The sequence below is a fragment of the Phodopus roborovskii genome, unplaced genomic scaffold (assembly GCF_943737965.1).
Source record: "Phodopus roborovskii unplaced genomic scaffold, PHOROB, whole genome shotgun sequence".
NCBI lineage: Eukaryota > Metazoa > Chordata > Mammalia > Rodentia > Cricetidae > Phodopus > Phodopus roborovskii.
In genome coordinates, this window is record NW_026125059.1 from 11,722,696 (window position 1) to 11,743,087 (window position 20,392).

At 45.9% G+C, this 20,392-nt stretch overlaps 1 protein-coding gene across 2 annotated transcripts in view; it reads right to left on the bottom strand.

Moving 5' to 3' along the window:
* Positions 1 to 20,392, bottom strand: part of Arfgef2 (ADP ribosylation factor guanine nucleotide exchange factor 2) — a 75,083-nt gene that overhangs the window by 46,890 nt on the left and 7,801 nt on the right. The window contains exons 2-8 of one of the 2 annotated variants that reach the window (XM_051186094.1): positions 15,086 to 15,116; positions 14,428 to 14,551; positions 8,518 to 8,664; positions 7,220 to 7,399; positions 6,620 to 6,875; positions 2,318 to 2,386; positions 306 to 454 (exon numbers count right to left, since the gene is read on the bottom strand). In XM_051186094.1, coding sequence (XP_051042051.1) covers positions 306 to 454; positions 2,318 to 2,386; positions 6,620 to 6,875; positions 7,220 to 7,399; positions 8,518 to 8,664; positions 14,428 to 14,551; positions 15,086 to 15,116 — 956 coding nt within the window. Of the gene's footprint in view, positions 1 to 305; positions 458 to 2,317; positions 2,387 to 6,619; positions 6,876 to 7,219; positions 7,400 to 8,517; positions 8,665 to 14,427; positions 14,552 to 15,085; positions 15,117 to 20,392 lie in introns of both variants that reach the window. The other variant, XM_051186087.1, reaches the window with a different exon arrangement.

A 20,392-nucleotide genomic window follows, 5' to 3' on the forward strand; every position in this document is an offset into this window, starting at 1 on the left:
ATACATATGCATATAAGAGGCTGAGGCAGACAGAGGCAGACAGATCTCTGTGAGTGCAAGGCTAGCCTATATAGTGACAGCTGCCTCCCCCCCCCCCCAAACAGTTCAGTTCAGTAGTGATGGTGTTTATAAGCAACATTAGAAAAGATAACTCTGCTTTACAGAGTACAAGGCCAGGTCTGTGTAACCAACACCTGCAGGGTCTTCTTGCATAGCCACTTCTCTGACAGAGATCTAATTCTGCATCTTCTAAAAGCATGCAAATGGAAAGGTGTTCATATGGGATAAGATGTGAAATGACATACCAGATTGTCTGCTGAGGACAGTGACTGCCTGTCGTCGGCTATGCCATTGGTCTGTGAGTTTTCATCAACTCCTGGGTGAACAGCGTATTCCTGGTACTCTGGGGCACCCAGGACTCGGTCCGGCTCCGTCAGACCATGCTTTTCTGCTGCTTCTTAAGACATAAGTGCAGAGTCACTGCCCAGTGAATGTACCCCAAAAGGCTGCCTGAACCAGACTCGGCACTGCACACCCCTTCTTTCCCAGCCCCCACAACACAGTGGTGCTTAGGCTTCCGGCCTGACTCTCATCCACAATGTCCCTGCTGGGGCCACAGCAGTGCATAACGCCCCAAAGGGGTCTACTCACAACACTTGCAAAGCTGTGAGATGCAGCAGCCCTGCCCACCCATCCACTTCCAAAAAAGACTGGAAGTAGCAAAACAGGAAAACCTAGGTTTTATTTAAAGGGCTAGGGTTAGTAACACAAGAATTAAGACACAGTTAAAAAAATAAAAATAAAAAACAAAATAAAACTCAGTTACAAGGAAAAACAGACCTGAGCTTCCTAAAAACCATGTAAAAAGCAGAAATTACACAAATTTCATCATTAAGTTAAAGAAAACATATCTGATACTGAGAAAAACAATGAAGGAGGAATCTATTACATATCTCTTCATATACGCATGAGACACTGAAGAACGCAATATAAGCAGTCTTCAAAATATGTTTTTCTGTTTTGTATTGTTTGCTTGTTTTTTGAGGCAAGTTTGTATAACAGCCCTAGCTGTCCTGGAACTCACTGTGTAGACCAGGCTGACTTAGAACTCAGAGATTCACCTGCCTCCTGAGTGCTGAGATTAAAGGCGTGTGCCATCACACCCAGCTTCGAAATGTTTCTCTAAATATTTTAAAATTATATTTATTTATTGTGTGTGTGTGTGTGTGTGTGTGTGTGTGTGTGTGTGGGTGTGTGTGTGTGTGTGTGGCACAGAGGACAACTTGTTGGAGTCAGCCCTCTCCTTCCATCACATGGGTCTCAGGGACTGAATTCAAGTTCCCAGGTTTGGTGGCAGATATACTTTTTCCTGCTAAGTGATCTCAATGGCCAGCAATAATTTTAAGAATATTTATTTACTTGACATGTTACTGAGACAGTGCTACTATGTGACAGGCTGAGGTGTGACAAGGCAAATATGAACTGTTTGATGGGTGATGGGAGCCACTGTTGCTCTTTAAAGGTCTTGTTACAGAGCTAAACAAGTGCTGGGCTTTCTGGAGAGCCTGCCTGCACCCTAGTTAACCAACAGAAGGCTCAGAGATGTGGCTTTCCAACTATGACATTAGGCTAGGATGTAACTCAGTGGCAATAACTCCCAAGTATGAAGTATAGGCATGGGTTACTAGGCTCATATAGAAATGAATGTAAACCATGTCCCAGTGTGGACATGTACATATAAAGAACTGCAAAATTTTATGAAAAAGAATGAACATTTCCATGCTTCATGTACTCAAGTACATAACCATTTGTGTTCTACTATGTCTTCCATTTTTAAAAAATGCTGACTGCAACCTGCTACCATTTTTATAAATTTCTTGTCCAATTAATGGCACTTGAACAGTGTTCAACATGCAGCCACTGGCTGAATTTTGAGCAAAGACAAAGGACACAGCATCAAGGCTGGCTCTATAAGCTGACCAGCACTGAGTGCACCATGGAGGCTCCCAACAAGCACCATCTCCCTGCGTGCCTGATACCCACTGCTGTGTGGACTGCACAAAAAAATGTCTGATGCAAAAGACATATGGAGTGTCCCCAGGTAGAGCATCTAATATTCCCACTGTAGAACACGGCCCTCACCTCAACCTAGAGAACAGAACCACTGTGACAGATCACAGCTGTGTGCCAAGTGTAGGCTGGGAAGCAACCATAACTCAGTTTCCAAGAGCTCCATGAGTTCACAGAGAACTCCCACCCAGATGCTGCCTGAGGGGCTCCACAAAGAGGCATGAGGACAAGCAGGCTGCCCACTCACCTTTCACAGCAGACGTAACCACATCCTCTAAGATGTCCTTCACCACCTCCTGGGCTCCATCGTCAGTGCCTACACACATCACAAACACAAACACACAGGGTGTTTCCAGGGAAAAGGAAAAGGAAGGAAGGATGAGGAGACTATGGCAATGGCCTTCTGAAGTCCTGCTCTAGAGAGCAGAGGTGCAAATGTGCCCCCTCCACCTCCATCCACCAGTGGAGAGGACCCCTCAGTTGCAGAACCTAAGGGAAGGATCTGCTTGGATTTTAAGGCTCACTCTCAAAGAGCACCAAAACCCTGCCCATCCTCTCCTCCTCTCCGAAACCCAGCTGCTAAGCCCAGGCCATTCCACCCCCACCCAGCTGTCTCACATTCTGGCAGAACCAAGGATGGACTGCTCTGTGCCTGCACCAAGCTCCTGACCATGGAGATCCGGCAAGTGTCTTGTTGGGCTCCCCGAATCAAGCCTGCCTAGAATTTACCATGAGCTTCCTAACATGACACTTGAGGATTGACAACATTTCAGATGAAATTATTCTGTCAAATGGCAAATGTTTAAGTGGGAAAGGTCCAATATGTCTAACTATTAATCCCTTATTTTGTAGGAAATTAGTCACAGAGAAGACTTTATAGAGTGAGCAGCTCTCACCAGAATGTGGAAGCGATAGCACTGGTTAGAAAACGCCACACTGAGCAAAAGGCATCACCCTGAATGAACAACAGCAAAGAGTCCTCCTCAGTGGGGACTCTCAGCCAGACCTGGGCTTGGCCTTTGAGGTTCTGGGGAATAGAGCTAAGCATTTTCATTTCCAATTATCCCTGAACACCATAAACAAATCCACTCGTGTGAGATTACTGACATCACATCCTTTTCTTGAAGGGCAAAAAAGAACCTGAATGGAAACTGAGAAACGACCCAGCCACAACCAAAATCTTCTAAATTAATTTCTTTACTTCAAGGCCATAATTAGACTGGACTACAGTTACCCAACCTCTGTTTGCGTTTTCACACCATCCTGCAAGACTTCTGCTCCATTCATGCTCTACTTACATCATCATACATGCAGTGGCATTCAATTTACCTTAAACAATGGAACCCACAGACATCAGTGTAAGAGGCGCTAATTACACTGTAGCAATACATGTTAGAATACAAACAGCTCATTTACCACCCATATAATCATGGTGTACCATGAACTGTAAGCATTAAGGCTAGATACTTCAGAACTAGCTTTTCCCCCTTCTGGTACTGGGCCTCACATATTGGATAAATGCTCTACTAGGGAGCTCCACTCCAGCCCATGACTAGGTATTTCTCAGTTCCTGTTTACTTCCAACACGCTGATACTATGACCATAAAATTATGATGATCATTTCTAATCCTTACTGTCTGCTACAAAGCACCTTGTTCACATTCAACCCCAAGAGACATGGAGTCATGTTATCAGAGGCTCGGGTGGCTCAGTGTGATCAGAGGCCATAAAGTGATGGCTGACATAGGCAAGCTTGCAGGTGTGTGTTGTTTACCTGCAAACTGCTCATAAAACCTTTGAAACAGCGGCTAATAACTGTTAACTGAAAGATTGTTCAGTAAGTAACACATGTGACTTCTATGAAAAGACCTGAAGCCAAAGCCAGATGGTGGTGGAGCACGCCTGTAATCCAAGCACTCAGGAGACAGAGGTAGGTGGATCTCTGTAAGTTCTAGGCCAGCCTGGTCTACAGAGTGAGTTCCTGGTCTACAGAGTGAGACAGCTAGAGGTGTTACAGAGAAACCCTGTCTAGAAAACAAAGAAACAAAAACCCCGAAGCCAGGCCAAGCACATCTTTAATCCCAGTATTCAGTAGACAGAGGTAGGTTGATCCCCGTGAGTTTGAGGACAGCAGGGCTACATAGTGAGACCCAGTCTCAGGAAGAAGAGAGACAAACAGACAGAGAGACAGAAAGATAGAGACAGAGAGAGACCCACCTTGTCTCAAAACAAATAATAGTAAAAAACATCTCTGAAACCAGTCCTGGGAGGGAGGTGGGTAGGCCGCAGCACTAACTACAGGAAAGTGTAAAGCAGAAAGGTTGCAAGTTAAGGACCTGATAATTCTAGCACCTGAAGGACAGAAGCAGATGGATCTCTGTGGGTTCCAGGCCAGCCTGGTCTACATAATAGGTGCCAGGGCAGCCAGAGCTAAAAAGTAATACTATGTCCAAAAAAGGAGGAAGAGGGGAAGGTAGTGGTGGTAGAAAATAAAAAGAAAACAGCTCTTTTAAAACAGACTAGAGAGAACTGTTTCACACAAAAGTAGATTCAATAGGGGCCCAAAATGAAGACGCTGGAGATGGTGTGCTTGGTCCGCTTCCCAGTGTGGGGATTTAAGTCCCTCAGGTTCCCAAGCCTCCATCCTTACCTGTAAACCCTGAATGAGTGTGCAGGGAGAAGGCATTCATGATCTCCTAAGGAGGACTGCTCATTCCTGCCACCTCTCTGGTCCCAGAGACTAACTCCATAATGAAAAATTCCAATTAACCAAACAGAAAGCACTTCCAATTAGCTAAAGCCTTCACTGTTTTTCATTTCCAAAGGAGCAATAAAATTTCCACATCAACATGGACTTCTCTTTCCTCATTGCAGACTTTCCACTTAAATAGCCGCAGGATTGCCCTTCTCTGAGTCCTCCTGCCATCCTTTCCTACAGCAGACTGGCAAGGGTACGTACAGGCTGGACCTGTAATTGCACCCATGCAAACAACAGTTGGCTCTGTATCTGTGGGCTCCACAACCATGGATGCAATGAACAGCAGACTGGGAATCCTCACGGAAAACACTTCTGTACTAACATGCAGAGATACCCTCACCATCATCACTGCCAAAACAACACAGTTCACCATCTGCACAGCACTGACTTGTACAGGCTAGCCTGATTCACTACGAAGAGAGTCAAGCTAACACGAACAGAAGGATGCCACACGATGCTCTTCATCACCATGATGGACAGCAAGAAGGCCACCACCAGATGAGTAGACTTCACCCCTTGCCCTTGGCCCAGGACTGTAAGTAAAAATAAAAAAGAAGTGAGGTAATGGTTGCATCATCAGTCATGTGACTGAAGCAGAGATGAGATCTGCTGACAAGATAGGTCAGATATACTATATAGAGCAAAGGACGTGGGTGAAAAATTAGAAACTACCAGGAAAGACAAGGTCTTAAAAGCCAAAGACCTTTGGATCTGGTTCAGACCTGGAGATGAAAGCCAGGTGGTGGTGGCACATGCCTATAATTCCAGCATTTGGGAGGCAGAGACAGGAGGATCTCTGTAAGTTCAAGGCCAGCTTGGTCTACAGAGCAAGCTCCAGGATAGTCTCCAAAGCTATAGAGAAACCCTGCCTCGAAAAAAACAACAAAAACAGAAAGAAAAAGGAGATGCAGATATTCCCAAATCATCATCATTTTATGCTTAAATCATTTACTGTTTGATTATAAACAGGTCTGGAGTGTTATTTTGTTTTGTTTTTTCTTTTTCTTTTTATATATAAGTGTTCTGCATATATAACTGCATGCCAGAAGAGAGCATCAAGTCCTATTAAGACGGTTGTGAGCTGCCATGTGGGTGCTGGGAACTGAACACAGGACCTCTGGAAGAGCAGCCAGTGCTCTTAACTGCTGAGCCATCTCTCCAACCCCTATTTTGTTTTAATATGGAAACAAAGGGCCAATAAGATGGCTCACCAAGTAAGAGTGCCTACTGTCAAGCCTGACTTCATGAGTTCTATCCTCAGGAGAGAACTGACTCCCACGAGTTGTAGTCTAATCTCTGTGGGTACCCTGTGACACATGCATATCCACACTCATACTCAAGCATACACAAACAAACTTAAAAAGATTTTAAGCAAACAAACAAACAAACAAAAACACCAATTGAGTTTTGTTTGACTAGAAGACAATAAAGCTGTCTCTATGCCATTGACCTGTCTGTTCACGTGCCTGCCCATCTGGTGCTCTGTCTCCTCACAGCGGCTATGCATGGTACCAGACTGCCAAGTACTAACTAGTCACCTAGTTAACTTCCTGTGGATATCAAGTGCCCCAGACTGCACTTCTGTGCTAAGGGTGATGGGAGCAGCCGAGGGCAGCGAGGGCAGTTCCATTCCAGGACTTCCATCAGGCCTCACTGGCTGTATCCTACATAGCAAGAGAAAAGGGAGGCCAAGAAAAGGCCTAGAATGGACAAGCTGTCCCCAGGGGTTTCCTTAACTGCTAGCTCACACTTTCCAATGTGTCCCACAGCACCAGGAAGATGCCCTCTCACCTCTGGAAGGCTCGGCCGATCCAGAGAGTGACGAGCTTCTTTCTCGGAGAGCCTCTCCATTTTCTGAGCTCACTTTTCCTAGGCCACTCCTGGCATGATCACCGTTGGGCAATTCTGTTTTTTCAGGAGTTGTTGGTTTGCTCTGGGCCTGGTTCTGCTTCAATTGGCTGAATTTGGGAGATCCTGCTGTAGCCTGGATCACAGGGGACTGAGGTTTAGACTGGATTGGTTTTTCCAATTCTCTGGTCTCCTGTAACTAAAACACAATACAGAAGGATTCATCTACATGGTTCTGGCATTTTAGTAAGAAACAAAAATTACAGCAGACTATTGTTTTAAAATTTTTTCAACCAGTTAATACAAATTTTGTGCTGTTTTCCTGGGTGCTGGGGTTAAACCTAGGGCCCTGTGTATACTAGGGAAGGGTTCTACCGCTAAGCTGTATTCCCAGCCCAGTATAAAGTTTTTAATAGGAAGCTAACTTAGAATGTGATGAGCAAATTTCTAAAGTCATGCTCCAGTTGCCCTTGGTTTTAAAACTGGAAGTCTCAGGAAAGGATAAACTTTCAAGGGCCAGTGGCCAGCCCAGCTGTCACTCACCACTTGGTTTTCCATGCGGGTAAAGATGACATTCAGCATCTGCGTAAGCGTGGCCTTGGCAGTGGTCTGATTGATGAGGTTCTTGCTGGCCAGATAGATGTTGTAGCATGTCCTTACTGTCTGCAGGATCGTGCCCTCATGGATTTCAATGTGTGGGGAAGTCACAGCAGTCAGCAGAGCCTGAGACATAGTACAAATGGTCACTGTCCAGAATGCCCATATCCCCCCTGGCCAAAATTTTCTAGAATACTTGAGGTGTACTGAAACTTGTTATATACAGGCTGGCCTCAAGCTTTTAGCAACCCTCCTGCCTCTCTGTGCCCCAAGTGCTAAGATCACATATGTGCATCAATGCACCCAGCCTGATTTTTCTAAATTTTCACATGGTCCTGCAAAATAATCTGGATGATGAGTACCCTGAGCCAACTTCCTATTGTTTGGGGTTTAAAAAGCAATTGCTAATTCTAAAATTCACATCATTTGAAGGTGTTCTAGTGGCAAGTTAAAAAAAAAAATTTATTTTAAATGCTGGGCAGAAGTGGCTCACACCTGGAATCTGAGTATTCTGGAGGCAGTGGCAAGAGGATCTCTTAGAGGCCAGCCTGGTCTACAGAATGAGTTCCAGCACAGCCATGACTACACAGAGAAACCCTGTTTTGAAAAACAAAAATTATATACAACCAAACAAACAAAAATTAAAAAAAAATCCTGAAAATTCTTAATATTGATATTGGTTGAAAAAAAAACCTAAAATGCAAACTAGATCCTTCCCCTACAAAAATGCACTCTGTGACTTCACCCACAGGAATCATGAATACCACCCAGTTTCCTACTGGGTTCAAAAAGTTTTAAGAGTGTACTCCCATACTGCTGAGATACTTGGGACCTAAGATGTGGAAGGATGCCCTCACCCACCCCCCTCATCCCCTGACACACTGGTGGCACCAGCTCATGTCAAAGCTTTCCCGACAGTAAACATGGGCTAGGGAAGAAGAGCTGGGAAGACGAGAGAGGCAGGAGCAGGTGCAGGCTTTAAGAGTGCCAGTGAAGACTTACAGAGCAATAGATGCTGGGGCCCACACTCTCCAGAGAATCTCAAGCAGATGAGCACTCACTGTTGGTGGCACTGTTTGCTAGGGACACACCTGATCCTACTCCTCTGCGCTTGTTGCACACTCATAAATCATGCTGCTAACAGAAGTTCTAAGTAACACTTCAACATCACCCAATTTAATTTACCAACACATGGCAAATTAAAACCCCACGTTCCCAAACCCAGATCATGCAAACAGAAGTACCTTAATTATTTGTAACTGAACCCCTTCATCTGTCTGAGGGCCCTGAAAACAATTGCAAATGGTTTCAACAATCCTGTCAATCAGCCGCTTCCCAGGAGCTCCACTGTCAGGGGCGTTGCCAGTGATGTGCCCATACGCAATGAGTTTCTGCACAAAGAAAAAGCAAAGGTTACAAGCTTCTGCCTAGCTAGACAAGGCAGGAGGGATGTTGGCCTTGAACCCCTGGTTCCTATGGCAGCAGTTGCTCTGCTCCCAGGAGCCAGGCAAGCACAGCTGTTCTGGGTACAACCTTCAGCCATCTCCCAGTAGATGGGCTGCCTTTCAGAGGATACCTGCCTGTGCCACTTTATACCAACCTGGACCTCGAGACAAAGGTCAGGGTGAGCTCTACAGCTGGCTGAGATTCACAGTCAGCCAGAGGGGCTGGTAAAATCTCAGTCAGTCTCCTGGACCTCAACCCAGACCTACTGAATTGGAAGTTAAAAGGCAGAAGCATAGAACCTGTTTTTTTCTCAACTATACAGGTGACTCTAGAGGTCATCCCGACAATGTAAGCCTAGACTTTAAGGCACACTGTGCTTCCAGGGAGCAGGTAAGGGTGTTGTTCTGTTATGTAGTTATCCTTCCTGCCTTTGCCTACACAGGTAGACAAATGGTCCTGAGGTTGCCCACAGAGCCACCACCATGGTAGTAGGACAGTGGCCACCCTGCAGAGACTTGCAACATTTCTGAATGGCTTTCTCCACCACTAGCTACAAAGCACCTTCATTCAATAAGCATAAAGAGATTAAGAGTGGGTTAAGCGGTGCACGCACTCTGGAGGAAGAGGCAAGAGGATCTGAGTTTGAGGCCAGCCTGGTCTACAGAGTGAGTTCCAGGACAGCCAAGGGTACACAGAGAAACCCTGGAGATAGATAGATAGATAGATAGATAGATAGATAGATAGATAGATAGATAGATAGATAGATAGATTGATTTAAAGCAGAAACAGTACACAATGGAGTGACAGAAGGAACAGACTGCCTGCCCCTTTTGCTGCTCAAGCCCAATTCTGGGGCCGGAAGGAAACAGATAGAATGGAGGACAAGCCAGAACTGTTCACTCCACTCTGACCTGCTGCTGCTGGGCAGGCTCCTGGGGGGGTTGGGGCTTTCGGTGGACAAGCGCCAAGTTATGACACTGCTTCTCCCTCCTGACATTAGGATTCTAGTGCCTTGAGCACTAGAAGCCCCAAAATACCAATGTTGGAAAAGAGATTTCCTGGGACCAGAAAGCAGCTTGCTGCTTCAGAATCACACCTGGGTTCCATCCCAAGCACCAAAAAACGAGAAAATGGCCTTTCTGTTGAACATGGTTTTACAGGCTTGTAATCGCAGCACTTGGAAACTGAAGCAAGACGACTATGAATTTGATGCTAGCCTAGTCTACATAGCAAGAATTTGTCTTAAAACCAAAAAAGGGCCAGGTGTGGTGGTCTCTTGCTTTGAATCCCAGCACCTGGAAGGCAGAAGCAGGCAGATCTCTGGTCTATGTAGCAAGTCCCATGCCAACCAGGAATAGATAATGAGATCCTGTCTCAGAAATAATAATATTAAATAATTCACTTTAATTGAGGGCTGGGGAAATAGTTTTGTCATTAAGTGCTTGCCATACAAGCATGAAGACCTGAATTGATCCCTAGCAAAAAAAAAAAAAAAAAAAAAAGGCCAAGTATAATGTTGATATGCCCTTGTAATTCCAGTGCCAGGAGGTGGAAATAGGCAGACCCCTGAAGCTTGCTGGTTTGACAGCCTAATCTTATTACTGAGTCCCAGCTGCCAGAGAGAAATCCTGTCTCAATAATCAAAGTAGACCACTCCTGAAGAACAACACCAGGCTCATCTCCCGCTTCTACATGTACCCAATACATGTTCATACCCCACCATGAGCACACACAACAAAAGGAGCTAAAATACAACATATGTGATATAAATAGGACAACCCAGGCCAATCATTTCCTTATAGGTTTCATTGGGATTTAAAGAAAATGACACTCTGTTTTTTCCTTTTGAGACAAAGACTTAAATATACCACATCTTGAACTTCTGATCCTCTGGCCTCTATCTCCTGAGTGCTGGGATTACAGGTCTGCATCACCATGCCCATTCTATGATGTGCTGGAGGATGAATCCAGGATCTCATGTAAGTTAGACAAGCACTCTACCAGCTGTCATATCCTAGCACTAACTTTGTATATAATTTTTAAAAAATCATTTATTGCTCAGGCGATGGTGGCACATATCTTTAATCCCAGCAGAGACAGCCTGATCTACATAGTTTCAGGACAGCCAGGGCTGACAGAAATCCTGTCTTGGAAAAAAAATGATTTATTATTATCTTTTATGTGTTTTGCCTACATGAATGTCTGTGTACCATGTACATGCCTGGTACCTGTGGAGGTCAGAAGAGGGCATCAGATCACCTAGAACTGGAGTTACAGATAGTTTGAGTCACCATATAGGTGCTGGGAACTGAACCTGGGTCCTCTGGAAGAGCAGCCAGTGCGCTTAACCACTGAGCCATCTCTCCAGCCCCATTGCTGTTGCTTTTGAGAAAGAGTCTTACTGTGTAGTCCTATCTGGCTTCCATCTCACAGAATCCCACCTGTCTCTGCCTCTACATATGACTTGTATTTAATTTTTTATCTTGACTTTATAAAAGTTCTATTTTTGCATGTTTATAATGAACAAAGTTCTGTAATAGTATATATAATGTTAAGTTAAAATATATTGAAACATATTCCAAAAATTATTAATATAGAAAATATATATATAGAAAATTAATATAGAAAAACATTAGCTTCCCTGCTCTAGGGCAGTGTGGGCCACCAAGTGCTAGAGGGACAGCGCACAGGACTCCTAGTTATTGCAGAAGCTGCAGCAGGCAAGTTGCTAGGCTTAGCCCAGCAGGGATGAGCATCTGTGCCAACTGTGCTCATCACAGAGCACACCCTAAAGTACCTTTGTCCCCGGCACCTCTCCAAAATAAATGAATGACAAGGCACAGCGTAGGTGACTTCAGCTGGTTTCACTTCTCTCAAAATCAGACTTCAGCCCTAGATTCTGGCCTTTGGTTTCCAGGATATAAGTTTCCTCAACTGCCAGGAAATTCCAGTCAAGCAGGCTTAGCAAGGCAGCAGAGGGTGAGCTCCTTTCCCATTCAGTTTTCCAGGGTGCCCACCCACTGCCTACAGTCATAAAAAGGATAGTGCACTTTATATGCCTTGAATATTAAACAAAGAGACCCCAGTGTACCTACTAACTCACAAGACTTCCATTCAAAAGAACCATATACCGTAAGCCTCAAGACTCCCAGTGAGCTGAAGTGAAACAGATGCCAAGGAGTTTAAAATCACATACATGGAGTTCCAGGAACTGAAAAGGCCCAGTCACAGGTGACAGTTAAAAGCAAGGTTGCCAGGCATTGTGTGATGCATGACTTTAGTCCCAGCACTCAGGAGGCAGAGGCAGGTGGATCTCTGAGTTTAAGGCTAGCCTGGTTTACAGAGGGAGTTCTAGGACATCCAGGGCTACATGGAGAAACTCTGTCTGGGAAAAAAAAAAAAAAAAAAAAAAAAAAAAAAAAAGAGCAAGGCCAGCCCTAGAGGAACAGGTACTCAGTGTACAGGTCAGGTGGTATCCGCTACAATTACTCACCAAAGCTACAATGGTGGGAAGGCAGTCTCAGATAAGTGAATAAATAACATTTCTCTGTTGCTATGACTGAAAATAATATCCCTCAGATCCATATTCTTAAGTCCTAGAACTCAGTGACCATCAGGAAGCTGGGCCTTTGGGAGCTAAACAGACTTAAGGCCACAGGGGCAGGGCCCTTACAGTGAGTGGCCTTGGTGCTTCATAAGAAAAGTCCAGAGGGCTATAGGGCACAGTGAGAATATGGCAGTCTACAAGTTGAGCCAGGGCCTTGAACTTGGACTGTCCACCCTCCAGAGCTATGAAAGAGGGTGGGCTTAGTGTCCTATAGGACTCAGTTATCAGTCTAAGCTGAGACAACTGGGTTCCAACAAAACTCCACAAAAGCAGACAAGAGACCAGGTTAGCTTTCTGATAAGATCATAAGTGTGAGGTTGGGAAGTCCTACATAGCCAACAAGCCTGTTACTTACAGGACAGGTGACCTAGCCTCAGACTCCTTGACTTTAAACAGCTCAGAGGGTTCTTACGAACCTTAAACAAGGTGATGGAGATGAGGCACCTAGGGTGGAGTGGGGGGGGAGTTGTGACAGCCCAGTGAAGGGTATGAACTACCATTCTCAGGGTATCAATGTGTTAGCCATCAACAAGACCAGCTCCCAAAATAAACCTCGTTATCGGGAGGAAACAACTAAAATTAAACTTATGTCAAATTTTCTCAGAAAACATTCACATCATCAAATATTTTAGGATAGAGTAGGACTGACTGAGCCTGCCATTTAAGAATTTTTGGCTCATTAGATGCTTCACATAGCACAATCTGTACAGAAGTATCTGAAATTAAAGAAGTGGTTTTACATTTGGAAGAACTACTTTTGTGGGGAAAAAAACTCATCAAAGTGTATGCATATTAAAGAGATTAATCGAGTAAATATTAGACTGAGGATGTCAAAAATGTAGTATGCCCTGCCACTTTGCAGTTCTTTGCGTTAGCAGATAGAACCAATCAATGATAACATTCTTTCTCAAGAAATATGGGTCTTTGTAAGGCCCCATGATCCTTTCAACACACTCTCTAAGCAAGCCTAACAGAATCTGTTCCCAGCTCCCTGACTTCTCCACTGATTGGACTGCCCGCTAAGGTAACAGATGGTCAGAAACTAGAGAAAAACAAAAATCACAAAGTATGGCTAAGGACCCTGAGCTGTCCTGTCTCTTATGACATTGTCAGACAGGCTCCTACTTCTGCATCCTGTGTCTCCAAGGTTAGGAGTATCTGAGGACATCACTGAAGCTTTAGCTGCGGTCAATCCTCATCATGTCCAGATGGCGGGTTTCAGATAAACTCACTCACTCACTCCTCACTCATTCATTCGTTCACTCAGTCACTCCTCACTCACTCATTCACTTACTTCTCCCTCAGTCACTCACTCCTCACTCATTCCTCATTCATTCATTCATTCACTCACTCCTCCACTCATTCATTCACTCCTTACTCATTCACTCCTCACTCACTCGCTCAATGGATTTGAAAGCTTTTCTGTGATGTTTTTACTGAATGGCTTTCACAGTTTTGTCTTTTACACTCTTTAAAATGCCCCCTAGTGTGTAAGAAAGCACTTCCTAGAGTTAAGGAGCAAGAAGACTGGGGCTGCCTTACAACTGTAGGTGTTACATAAACTTGGTTAAGAGTGATATTAATGCTGCTGTGCGAATTTAATGGTAATGAGCCAATGATACATATTAAGAGGTGTCTTTAAATAGAAACACACAGAAAATGAAGTTATATACTCATCAGTTGGCCCAAACTGGAAACCTGGGGAACCCAGGCCTGCGTTTCTTACTTAGGGCTGGCTAGTTCATGTTCATAGATACTGTAGATCAGAACTACCACAAATAATCAGGTGTGGCCATACCTGTTTCTGCACCTGAGAGTACACATTAACGCCATCAACAACGAGGCTGGGAGCACGTCACATGCCCATGTATATCAAACACAATCAACCTACAAATAATATACTTCTGGGGAAATGTGTATTGTAGCTAAGGCGCACAGACCCCACCCCTTCCCACCAACATGAGATCTTCACAAAGGAAGATTCCAAGTGTTCTTGTGCCACCGCCTCCAAGGGTACCCTCAGTGCCAGAGCGGCATGGCTGTGGGGAAGGGAGAGCCTGTGGCTCTGAAGGGCTCCTCACACCAAGTTTACACGTGGTACCTGCAAGCAATCCAGAGATGTGCTGACCACCCGGGGGGACTTGGACTGGCAGGCCAGCTCGAATGGAAGGAAATACTTGTCGGCTTCAATGAAGTTTGCCTTTGGGGGAGCTGCAGCGCCAAGCCTGGAAGAGCATGAGAGAATGGAGAGGAAAATGAAAAAAAAAAAAAAAAAAAAAAAAAAAAAAAAAAAAAAGGGAAAAGCTCACTTCTCTTCACCTTACTCTATTTTCCCACTCTGCTTAGTTAAAAGTGCTGCAAGCTCTATCTTGGGGAGATGCAGCTACAAGCTGACTACATGAAACTTGCAGAAAGCAAGGGCTCTGACTTACAAATGGGCTCACTGGCATAGTGGGGTGACTGTGCGGCTGTGCCAGACCCATGTTTCTAAACTATGACTGGCTGGCTCCCACCATCAGGATAAGGAACAGGCACCAGAGCAAGCTGTCCCTTGACACTAAGGACAAGGCTACTGTCTCCATCTCATGAAAAGGTTAAAAGCATCAACTTGACCTTCTTTCACCTCCCTCCAAGTACACAAGCACTGGGCCAGTCACCTGCCCAAACCGGGAGTTCCACCGTGTGAGCAAACGTTCGTGGAAAGGGTTCCCCAGCCATCACCCACTGTGCCCCCAACAGGAGGAAGCACTGCTGCTTACCTCTGCTTCTCTATTTCTGCTTTAATTTCATCTGGTGGAAGAAGAAAAAGCACATTAGGAGCATGCAACACTTAGGGGAAAGAGTGTTTATGAGACTGGAGCATTCAAGCATGCTACAGGGTGAAGCAAGGACTCATCATAGCAGCAGCTGCTGGCCCACAGGAGTTACTGTGCTAGGCATGGACCCTGTGGTTGGGCGACTGTTCTCTCTCGTTTAGAGGAGGTGCACATCCTAGGCACCCCTGACACTCTGGAGCCACCCTAGGCATGCCTCTACCCACTAGGGGACAGCAGCATTTCCCATCTCCTGCAATGCTGAGTTGTGGTTTGCAATAAGATATCTCTATGCATCCAAGGTTAACTGGGAACTCGGGATCCTCTTGCCTCAGCCTGTTAAGTGCTACTGGCAGGTACTAGCATGCTCCCCCACAGCCCTGTATACCAAGCCATCCCTGAGCAAACTCCCTCCAGTGAGAATTAACAATTTCAATGAGGAAATGCAGACATCCGTGAGAATGGAGAATTTCCTCACATTGAGAACTGGGGAGACTAGCTGGGCAGTGATGGTGCACAACTTTAATAATAGCACTTGGGAGGCAGAGGTAAGCAGGTCTCTGTGAGTTCAAGGCCAGCCTGGATTACGGAATGAATTCTGGGACATCCAATGCTGCACAAAGAAACCCTGTCTCAAAAAATCCAGAAACAAAACAAAAACAAAACTAGGGTAGTCAGAATCTGAACCCAGGCCTTGGCTCTGTGGTCTACGATCTCTGTGTAATAGGTGTATGATAAAACAGTTAACACAAACCATTTGACTATGCAAAAAACCATACACAGGAGACTGCAAACAGGAGAAGACTGAAACAGTAAGGCAAATATTAGAAGTTACCTAATAGTGGTGATGCTTTGTTCTTTTTAAATTACATTTATTTATTTAGTTAGTTGGGGGAAGGGCAACAGTGTGTATGTGAAGATCAGAGAACAACTATTAGTTAGTTGTCTGTTCACTACTTCTACCAAGTGGGTCCCAGGGATTGAACTTGGCAGCAAGCATCTTCACCTGATGAGTCTTCACGCTGGCCCCTGTTATATTTTTTTTCATATTGTGTCTTTTATGTATGTGAGTGTTTTGCCTGCATGTATGTCTGGGCACATGCATGCTTGATGCCCAAAGAGGCCAGAAGCGGGCAACAAATCCCCCGCAACTGGGGGACACTTGTGAGCCACCCCACGTGGTGCTGGGAATCAAACCCAGGTCCTCTTAGACAAGCAGCCAGAGCTCTAAGCTGCTGAGCCCTCTTTGCCCCCATCACACTGTCTATGATTTAAACACTTTTGAGATTGGTATCATGAAAACAAGACAACACCCTAGCTAAATTCTCCTGACTTCACCCACCAATCTACTGCATGTACTCCTATATGTTAGGCTCCCAGGCTAAAGCAGGGGAGGGGTGGGGAGGAAGGACACCAAAGCCTTTTTACATACTCTCTTGAGATCCATGAGGATACTAGCCATCCTAACAGCACCAAGACACAGTTCAGCAAGTTTTAAGATCCATTTGCTTGGAAAACCAAGAAACTGTACTGGCTAGAGGTGGTGATGCTTGACCTTCTGGCTGGCCTGCACACCCTTACTGAGTCCCTAGGAAAACATCAAAGGACTGCCCAGATGACTAATACCAAGCCACAAGGCCTGGTGACGCTTGAGTTTATGAAAGGAACTGTGCCACATAGACCCTGTCCTCAGAGGACATGTGTAAGGACTCAGCAGGCATTATGCTGGCCTGCCCCTGTCACCTGGCAGAATGCACTCAGGCAGTACCCTGGTCAGCCCAGGTGCAAAGGACCCCTTTAAAAGAAAGGCCTCTGCCCACTGTGCTCTTTCCTGCTGTTCCCCAGGGGCAGACAGGACTTTTCCTGTCCCTCTTCTCCCCTGTTGTCTGTTTCTGTGCCTCTTCACCACTTTTCTCTTTCCTCCCCCTTTCTAATAAAACTTCTCACTTAAGCTCTGTCTGCCTGGCATGTTTGTCCCCTGCCTGCAGTGGAATCTGCCAAGGTTCCCTCCCCTTGCATATTATCATAACAACATGAATCTCCTGAGAGTGGGGCCCTGAGACTGGCCTATAAGATCTAGCTTCCAACAGCTTAAATAGCACAGTGGATTTTCTTAGGTGTCAAGTTTGTGTGACATACCAGCATACTCTGCTGCCAATTCAAATGTAAGGTTTCCTTCTGACCATGAGCAGCACTCTTAGGGAAGCTAAGCCTATGCTTTATGCAGGTGGTCCCAGGTCTCCAACCATCTGTTTTTGAATGCCACTGATGGCCAAGCTAGTGATCCACAAATATCACCAGTGCAGCCATCCACTGTCCATGCAAGGCACCAAAAGCAACAAGACTTGAAAGTCTATGTAGGCCAGACAGGAAATATCAAGAGAGACATGGGGATATAAAATTTTAGGACAGGAGAGCAGCAGCCCCTCAGTCCCCAGTCAGTGGCTGGCACTGGTACCTCTAGAGACCCTGACAGGGGTGACAGTTGCTCTGCTTATCCCAGTGGTCAAAATTCAGATTTTACAGTAAAGTTCAGATTGCAACTCAAAGCAGCTTCCACTATTCTATAAATACCATGCCCAGATAAGACTGATCAATTGGCTGCCCAGGCCATGAGGTTACTGGTTTACAATTTCTCTTTTGAGGAATGGGGAAAAGCTCAAAAACAGTACTTTACTGGCTGCAGAAAAACACCCATAGGTGAGAAAGGTGGCTTCAATGAACAGTCAGCCATGGGCAGGGGAAAGAAGCCCTCCCCTCCCCTCCCCCCTGCCCATCAATGCTGAAGTAGGTGGGAGAGCTGTCCCTGCTCCTCATCAGCTACAGTGCTTGGGAGAGTGACCCCCATACACACCTGGGCAACACAGTAGAGCTGGCCCTGAGGACTTGAGCACAGAACTGGCCCCACTGTGAACTTAGCCAGGGCAATGCAGGAGAGCGCCCCCTGGTGGTGAGGACAGGGGAGAGCTAGACGGCTGACCAACCCAGGCCCAGAACCAGGGTTATGAGTTGGCCCACCCCAATATCCACCCCATCTGGTGGGACTCACCCCTGCACTTCACTACTCCACACGCTAATAGCACTGCACTCCCAGCTGCCAAAGTGGCAGCCAGCAGCAATAAATGAGCAGGAGAGATGGTTCTGCTTCTGGCTTTTCCCCTGCCTCTCTCCCACCCCATAGCTCTCCTGCACACAGCAGCCAGAGGGACTGTCCTAGAGTGTGTGACAGTTAACACTGTCAGCAGGATCTAGAATGCTTACAAGAGACTACCTAGATTAGACTAGCTGAGGCAGGAGGACCCACTTAACTGTGGACAGCGCCGTTCTATGGACTGGAGTCCTGGTAGAGAAGAGACAGAGAGAAAGAGAATGCTGAGCACCAGCAGACACTGCTCTCTGCTTTCTGACTGTGGACATGTGATCAGGGCCTCAAGCCCCTGCAACAATCAATGCATTGAACATCAAACTGTGAACCAAAACAAACTTGTCCTTGCAGAAGCTGCTTGCTGCAGCAAGGGGGTAAGCACTGTGGAAAGTGGCCACACAGAATGGAGCCAATGGCCCTCATTTGCCCAACTCTTTACCACAACATGAAGCAAGCTCGGAATCCTGATGGCTGCCAAGCCTCTATGAACTGACTCTGGTCTCCCCATCCACAACTCTGGTTGCTACCCTCCATCCCCAACCATATCCCATGCTCTCCTTTCAGTCCCAGGTTCATATGCCACCACTCTAAAGAGGCCTTTCAGCATCTTTATCAACTGCCATCTGGTAGCACCCTGCTCTGCATCTCCCTAACAACTTTCACATTTCACTCCAGTTTCCTCTTCTCATCCTTCTTCAGATCACCTTTGACACTCTGTGTAAGCTCCTTTACACCTGCTTCCCCCAAGAGCAGAAATCCTCGGACAAGCCTGTGCACAATGCCCATAAGAATGTACAGCCGACACCTGTGTATGTAAATCATCCCTTTCCTTTCCTGCATTATTTAACCTCTCACACAGAGGATCCATTTTCAATGCCATTTAGAAAATCCCAAGTGTCTTCTACCTTAAAGAAAGAAAACTAAAGCTGTGCATGGCGACACATCTATAAATGCCCGAATTCAGGAGGCCGAGGAAGAACTGTCACAAGTACCAGGCCAATCACCATGACACAGACATAGCAAGACTGCTTCAAACCCAAAGAAAAGAAAAACCTTCCACCAGCCACACACCCTCCTGACAGCAACCCAAGCAGTCTGCACTCATTCTTTGTTTCCTCACTTCTGACCACGCCAGTCTGGATTGCACCTGCAGCACTCCACCCAAACAGCTCAAGAGGCCATGGGTGACCACATGTCTCTAACCCAATAGGCACGCTTCCAGTGTCCATCTGACTGGAAGCACCTGACTTACCAACCCCATGCTCCCAGAATTGTTCTCGGCATCTACCCTGTGCATCTCACCTGCCTCTGCTCTAGCACCCTGTGCACACATCACCTCCTCTGCCCAGGCAGGAAGAGATGCAGGTCCTCACACCAGGCCCCACTCACATCCAGTCTCTGGACCAGGCCTCTAAGGAACCTCAGGCTTATCTATGCAATTGCTTCCTATTTCATGTGTCTAACAGGATGATTCTAGACATGGATTTGCATATATAATGCCCTCCAAAGGGCCAAGCTTTATGTATTTATGTATGTATGCATTTATTTATTGGTTTGCCAGACAGGGTTTCTCTGTGTAATTTTGGAGTCTGTCCTGAAACTCTCTCTGTAGACCAGGCTGGCTTCAAACCCACAGAGATCCACCTGCTTCTGCCTCCCAAGTACTGGGTTGAAAGGCATGAGTCACCATCGCCTGGCAGGGGCCAAGTTTTAAAGATACGGTCCCGAGATGGTGATGCCAATCATTGAGAGGTGATTAGCTCATGAAGGTGCTAACTGTATCAACAGGTTAATCCACAGGTGAGTTCATGCAGAGTGAACTAGCACAGGTGAAACTGTCTGGAATGGATCACTCAGGGATGTAATGTGTCTCTGTAGGCTTCCTGGACATGAGGTGGACAGCTCTAACCCACCACATCCTTCCACCCTGATGCCCTGCCTCACTGCAGACCCAAAACAATGAAACTAGCCACAGTCAGACTCCTCTGAAACCATGACCCAACTTTTTCCTCCTTTAAATTATTCCTCTGAGACATTTGCCACAGCAATGAAGCAATGACTAATGAAAGTCCAAAGGCAGATCTGGGTTCTAGCTCAGATGAGCCTCC